Source organism: Dioscorea cayenensis, chromosome 17 (assembly GCF_009730915.1).
Source record: "Dioscorea cayenensis subsp. rotundata cultivar TDr96_F1 chromosome 17, TDr96_F1_v2_PseudoChromosome.rev07_lg8_w22 25.fasta, whole genome shotgun sequence".
NCBI lineage: Eukaryota > Viridiplantae > Streptophyta > Magnoliopsida > Dioscoreales > Dioscoreaceae > Dioscorea > Dioscorea cayenensis.
Genome location: NC_052487.1, coordinates 410,087 through 417,345, shown reverse-complemented (window position 1 = coordinate 417,345; position 7,259 = coordinate 410,087). Strand labels below are relative to the sequence as shown.

At 38.8% G+C, this 7,259-nt stretch overlaps 1 protein-coding gene across 1 annotated transcript; it reads right to left on the bottom strand.

Annotated features, from left to right (window-relative positions):
• Positions 1 to 39: 39 nt before the first annotated feature.
• LOC120280279 (boron transporter 1-like) lies at positions 40 to 6,335 on the bottom strand. Its single transcript, XM_039287057.1, has 12 exons — positions 5,119 to 6,335; positions 4,775 to 4,857; positions 4,462 to 4,654; positions 4,249 to 4,387; positions 3,615 to 3,780; positions 3,304 to 3,470; positions 2,731 to 2,904; positions 2,291 to 2,386; positions 2,077 to 2,214; positions 1,684 to 2,003; positions 779 to 1,043; positions 40 to 702 (listed from the first exon to the last, which is right to left on the bottom strand). The coding sequence occupies exons 1-12, from the start codon at positions 5,220 to 5,222 to the stop codon at positions 352 to 354; spliced, it is 2,196 nt and encodes a 731-aa protein (XP_039142991.1). The 5' UTR covers positions 5,223 to 6,335; the 3' UTR covers positions 40 to 351.
• Positions 6,336 to 7,259: the final 924 nt, after the last annotated feature.

The window sequence follows — 7,259 nt, the reverse complement described above, 5'->3', positions numbered from 1 at the left end:
GCTATATAAACACATATACAATAGATTACACTATCCAAATATCATGTTGACCCCCCGAGTTCCTTTATATTATTAAAAAAAAAAACCAACACAATGCTGTCTCATACAATATAAACACATACATATTACATAATAGATGACACCATCCTAATGTCATGTCCAAACCTCGAGTTCCATTATTTTATTAAGAAACCAACCATAATGCAGTTCCATACAATATAAACACATATATGATAAATGGCACCATTGTATTGCCATGGTAAAAGTGTTAACCAGCAGGCAACCTAATATCAACAATGACCAGTCTCACAGCTCAATCTAAAAGTGACACTGAACAAACCTGAAAACCTTTTAGCTAAGTGACTTTGAGTCCTGTTGAGGATTCAAATTGGCTCTTGACATCTGAGAACTCTCTCCCAAAGGACTCCAAGGACTAGGTGTTTTCATGACTTCTCTTCCTTTTGTTCCAAAACCCGGGCTCCCACCAACCCTCAACTGACTGATTTGAGGACTGACGGTTCGTTCTGAAATTACTGGGCTGTGTAAGGACTTCAAATCCACTGATGAAGTCGGAGTTGAACTCGTTATCTTTGGGCTGTGAGTGTGCCGGATCTCACCACGACTTCTAGTGATCATCTCATCAAAAATTTCTCCATCATCCGCAAGATCATTCCTTGTTACTCTCCGGCTAGGATCTTGACCCTGTCAAACAGGCATTTCCAGATGAGATGAATTTATATAAACAGTTTTATTTCATCATATTTATATTAGAACTTACATCAATGTTGAAGGGCAAAGCTGGTGCTTCTTCATACACCGCAGCATCTAAGTCTGTCAGATGAGCTCCTTTAAAGAATTTGGGCAGGATGTACTGCCGCACTGGGACTAAGAGCATGATCAGAAGCGGGAAGAGGACCCCGGCAATAGGAATCCATGTGAGACCAAAGCATAAAAGCAAATAACTTGTCTGGAATAAAGTGAAGATCGCAATTGCCTTGAAAGGCACACTCTCCACAAATGTTGCGTGATACTCATCCAGGACCCTGATAGAATTTCCAATTGCAGATAGTTAACTTCAAACAACAAAAAATAGTATTGCAAAATTTTCCTAGAGAAGAAGGGGCTACACAATGATAGGCAACATTTGATTCTAACAGAAGCAAAACCAGTTCCATGAAACTGCAATGGCTCCTTAATAAATACACAGAAATGACTAAAATCAATTGTACAATGACATGATGAAATGTACTTCTCTGACCAACCCATTTCCTCATCAGTTTTACCCTGAACTATATAGATAGTTATATTTGCAAATCCTCATCTATGAAAGTCTCCTTAGAACATAATCAATATTTCCATGTATCCCTAGGTCTGAGCAATGTCGTTAGGAACATTTTTAATTTATTGCATTCAAAGGTTATCTTCCAATACCAAAAGGAAAATAAGTCTTAGCAAAAATTCAAATTCTTCTACTGGCCCCTATATGTAAGTACGTAACCTTTAAGACAATGTTCACAAAGATCCTGTGTGCTAAGAATGCAAAGCTGAGTTCAGACCAAGACAACAACATGTATCTAAGGGTCTCTCATGCATTTGATGGCTAAATTTAATTTTCCCAGTTTTTCCATGTGGAACAGCAAAAAAAGAGTACTCAATTGAAGTTGATCTTGAAGGCAAACATACTTGTATCTTCGACTGGGGGCAGTAAAAAGTAATAATATCCTCTCCCAAAACTGATTTCCTGGCAAGCTTTCAATTGCCATGAAGGCAAAATAGCCCCAGAGGACTGATGTGGGGATCTTTTTAAGAAGGGGCATTGCTGCAACACAACCTGCAACCATCACAGCCTGGAGTAGATTACTGAGACGTTGTTCTTTGACCTCAACATGAAGTAGGTCATCTATGTCTTTCTCCACATCAAATACTGACTCATCAACAGGAGCATCTATGCAGCCACTGCTTGAAGCCATTTGGATGGTGGATTCTTTCAACTCCTTGAGCCCCTGTTGATGAACAAGCAAAGAAAAAGTCATTTCACCATAAAAGGCCATTATAATTGCTGCTGAGTTAAGTTACCATAGTAGATGAAATTTGGTAAACTAACGGGGTCTGCATTTGATTATATGCATCTCTCATGCTTCCATACAACTGCCCCAAGCTTGAATTTTGGCTGATACTTCTGCGCGCTGTTGATAGTAGTTTGTCACGCAATATCTGCCACAGAACAATTTTATTTACAAGATCAAAGGCCACTGATATTCTTCAAATGGAATCTGTCCATAGAGAGTACCTGGTGTTTCAGAGTAGCCAAACCTTTTGTATGCATTGGAGATTGTGGAATAACACCATTTGAAGGAGGAACCCCAATGAGCCCACATAACATAGTCTGCTCCATTAAACACATCATTAGTTTTGAAAACGAGGATAGCGGGGATAAGACAATACCATAAGCCAGTTTCTATCTCCAACTTATATGCCCTATACCAAAGAAATAACTCTCTAAAGAAAAGATAGTCAACTCAAAGTCAATGTGTCAACAAAATTTACATTGGGACAAATCTTAATGATTATGTGCTTAGGAACCTCAGATAAATGAAATAATATAGGCAACAAATGGAAAGAATGACCTCTTATTTGGAAGTTCAAGCCCGTAAGCACAAAGCATGAATTATGAAAAATAAATTTTCTTTTTCCGCATCACAGAAACATAGTTATATTCATATTCCATACCAGGAAACCCAGAAGGAGAAGGTCATAATGGTAAGAAGATGGCTTCTTTAAGTTAAATTCCTGCTGCTGAGCAAGCTGAGATGCAACACTATGATCAAAATAATAGAGCACTGCAATCATAGTAGCTGGAATAAATGCACCAACTATATAAATTGGTGGAACATCTGACATGTCCTGCGCAAGAGAAACAAGAAAACTGAAGAGTAAGAGGTAAAAGACTCAGTTTTTGCCTTCTGAATGGACAAAGAATGGGTATGTGTTGTATCACAAGACAATACAAAATGTGGTTTAAGACAGATGACTGTTCTCAATCAAGTGAATTCCTTAAAAATGGAAGCATTAAATCCTGTTAAACTTTAAAGAGCAGAAGATTTGACTCAAACAAGGCAATTATTTTGGTTATCATCAGCTCCCTGTGGCATGTAGCAAATATAAGTAACAAGTGAAGGCATTTGTATGTGCACGCAGTTTTGATAATCAAGATTCAAAGATTATGTCATGAAGAACCACTGGAGTTCTTTCAAGCCATAAGTAAAATATGACCACCAAATAAGGGAGTATCTCAGTATCAACCTTGATAACTGTCCAATTTGAGTAAGCACCATCCGACCATGGATTGGGACTGAAAAGGCGCCTTGGAATCCCTCTTGGAACACTATTAACAGGTATATATGATATTGTAGTCCAAACAAATACCATCAATGGTACACCATAATCTGCAACAACTCCACGTAGCCAACCTGAAACATTTCCTCAGCCTTCAATTAGCGTAAAACAATGCTTACACAAGGTACATTTGTTTGGAAATCTAGCTTTAAGACAAAAATGGAATAGACGTCACTCTCCAAGAGAAGAGGAGAGCCTTGCAGATTTAGCATGGCTACCTGTTCCATAGCGCCATGACCTTGCTTTGCGACTCCTAAGAGCAGTAAGCAGAAGTCCAAAGGACAAAACTAATGCAAACATTCCATTTCCAAATCTCCATGGTGGTACAAACTGAATTTGCTTAGGATTTTCTCTTTTTGGTATGCGAAACTCATCAATGAGACCCTGATAGAGATAATCCATGGTCAATGAGCAATACACCGGTTAAATCTATGTAGAGGTGCTAAAAAACAAATGTCGATATCCAGTGGGTCATGAAAATAAGGAAGATGCAGTGAAGTAGAAGCACAGGAAACAAGGGAAGAAAACAAAATAGAATGCATGCCCACTGAAATGAATTTTAAAAGCTTCAGCAGGTGTATTTAAATTTATTTTAAAAAGAACTTCAGTTGTAGCAAAAAGCTAAATATTGACAATTTGCTTTTATAAAAAAAATCAGGAAATAACTATCCATCCTAAAGCCATGCTCTGTATAGAAAGTTCTATTGGATAAACTCAGAAGACACAGCTTGCTCTTGTGCCATAAGCATTCATTTCCCCCGAAATAATTAAAGGACGGTCTGTTGCATTTCATAGCTATTCAATCTATACCAAGAATGATCTGCTAACGTTAGAAGAAGACTAAAGCTTTACTCTGATAGCTTGTTGCATAAAGAGCATTGCTATAAGTAAACCAAATAGTTCCCCAGCAAGGCGAGTAAATCTGTTGATAATAGAGCAAGCGCCCAATATAGACATCATGAAGAGCAGAAATGCAGTCCACATGCAAACCCTGAAAATTCAGTGGTATTAGATTAAAAAGAAACACATGAAAATTTATTAGCATTGATAGAATTGGTCCGTTACCATCCAGTCCATGCCAAGAAAAGCTTGTGCCCCAAGTCTGGCCTGTCTTTTGCAAAATCAAACATGAAGGTGTACATGAGAACCGTCGGCTCAGCAACACCTAGTATAAGCAAGGGCTGACCACCAACAATGGAGTGTATGATTCCACATAGAGCAGTTGAGGCGAGTGTTTGAACAGCAGTCAATGTTCCATCTGTGATAGTTATAGAGCCAGGAGATAGATTCTGATACTAGTTCTCAGAGATTCAGGATTCAGTTGTGGACATGAGCGAAATCTTTTTCTTTGTTATCATTTTTTTCTAAAAGTGAATACCTGTGCTCCTCTCAAGTTGCTCCCCAAAGGATATAACAGGAATTGCAGAAGCAAAAAATATATATGTTGTTGGAGCTAAGATCCTGTCAGGTCCAACCGCCCAAAGCATAGCATAGGAATCAATCTCAAATTCAAAGGACAGAGATTACATTAAAAAAAAAAAATTCAGAATAGAACCAATATCTAATAAATAACAGAGCTTAAATGTTACACCATTGCATAAAAATGCAATATTTTGAAATCATCATCATCATCATCATCATCATCATCAACAACAACAAGAAGAAAGCTCTTTTAGAAGGAAATGACAAAAAACTAAAACTAATTAAAGAGGGAGTGGATACCTTAAGCCAGAGTTGAAACCACCAGCCCAGTCCTGCCTGTAACATTGCCATCTACCCTGCAAGTCATTCTTAATCCCTCGAAAGGGAACAAAGGTCTCCTCCATGATCTTAAGCTGTTGATTATTTTGTGCAAAGATTAAGGATGCAAGGGAAAGGTACCAATTCGGTGTCACATTATATGTGGAGATATGTGATCAAATAAAGCAAAGAGAGAAAGGTGCTAAATAGAAGAAAAACACAAAACACAACTATACCCATGGAACTCGAGGTTGGACATCGATCCTACTCTTGTATCATTACCATCTCCATATCTACTAGTTATAATGCTTTCTATCAGATGCAGGCTAATTAAAAGTGTGCGTCCTGGTTACGAAAAACTCTTAGTGCTAATCTATTTTCTTGTTCAGGCATCTATATGTACAATTGCGCTAAGCCTAGTGAAGAACTTATTGGAGAAATGGTTGTTCTCATAGTATCAATGAATCGAAGTTAAGAAACAGTAAAGGAAAAAATAATTAGCGACTCGGTAAGGAATGTTTGAACTCCTCCATGGCTGGCAATTCACCTCCTTTGAGAAAAGCACCCTCACAGAACAACAAAATGCAAACTTTACATGTTGTAATCTGCTAGAAAATATCGCCAGAATCTAAGGAGAAGAAAGCATGGAACTCAACGCAAAAATTTAGCGAAAATCCATGGGCGTTGGGGCGTTACAAATGAAAAGAATCAGAGAAAGGCCATGATCACTGGGGTTGACTGATGCTTCTCAGAAAACTCAAAACAAGATCAACGGCAACAAGAAGATGAAGTGCATTGGCTAACAGAGCATCAACAGAAACAAATGTTTTACATGTTCTGAGTTGAAAGTCTCAAAACACAAAAACACCAAAGACAGCTCCTTCAGAACAGGGAAGATATGAACTAGCAAAACAGGGAAGATTAGAAGTCTCAGTTCAAATGGAAGATATCCAAACGGGGAAATGGCTAATAAAGGAGCTTAAAGATATCTCCTCCGGGGGGAAAACACACAAAAAGGAAGGCTTTAGAGTTGGAAGATATGAGAGAGTGCGGTTACTGAGCAAGGGAGGCGCGTGTGGCTGCTTAAATAAATCTTGCCAATGGTTAGTGTTAGAGACACGGAGGAAGATGGCCAACAGCTTTGTGCTAACATTTACAGAATGGAAAAGGGGAGCAGTGGATACAGTCTAGATCATAGCCTAAAAAGATACTTTTGAAGATACAAACACATAAAGATATATATTATCATCAAAATCTAAAGATGTGGCACGCCCGGCTTGGATGGGTCTTGTCCGTCTGTTTTTTTTTTTTCTGCTTTTCTGAGTTTGGGTTAATTAGTAATTAATGATAAGACCCAACAAGGCTTGGTGGTGGTGTAATTAAAGTAAGATATTATGATGGGGTGTGTGCCTAAGCCCGAAGTCCGGACTGCACATCTTTTTACCGTGCGAGAGTTTTGAGTATAAAAATTGATTTGAAGAACAGGATCACAGGGAATGGGACGGGCGCAGTAGCCTAGGAGCAGTTGTGGAAAAGGCGGCTGGAGCGTCACAGGGGGTTATGTCCCAACTCTCCTTTTTTTTGCTGAAGCATGTCCCAACTCCTTTGCTCGGAACTTAGAAGCAGGTATATTTGCGCTCGTCATGAACGAAAACGGTGAAAGGACATGATTGGTTACTAAACGGAGAACATTCAAGGCGATATTGATTTTTCTACAAGTGCGTACAACTGACTTTTCACCAATTTGAAAAACCACCACTGTGAATTTTGCAAGGGTTGATGCCTTGCCATGTGTTTGCTTGCCACTCTTGCACTCTTCTTCACAGAGAATTATGAATAATCATGAATATGATGGGGAAGCACATCCTTTCTTTGATCATGATTCATGAACCCAGCCCCAAGCCACCAAACCTTTTTCGTGACCTTGTGAGCGTATGTCTCTTGTCTACATCCTCCATGAAATTAAGGCTTTCGACATTAAGAGGCCCCCGTTTCTCAGCTTTCTATTTGGCCTTTGGAGTAACTTCAGTGCCATCGTCAACTTGATGATCAGAGAAAATGTTACAATTGCTTTTACAAGCACAATAATACTCTGTGGCCTGTGGGACCCTCTACGCAAAAAT

Excerpts from the sequence above, each read along its gene's own strand:
- LOC120280279 (XM_039287057.1), bottom strand. The coding sequence starts at position 5,222 with ATGGAGGAGACCTTTGTTCCCTTTCGAGGGATTAAGAATGACTTGCAG. Across the intron at positions 4,858-5,118 it reads GGTTTCAACTCTGGCTTAAG|GATCTTAGCTCCAACAACAT; the intron begins GTATCCACTCCC and ends TGGACCTGACAG. Across the intron at positions 2,387-2,730 it reads TTCTCCTTCTGGGTTTCCTG|ACTATGTTATGTGGGCTCAT; the intron begins GTATGGAATATG and ends TTAATGGAGCAG.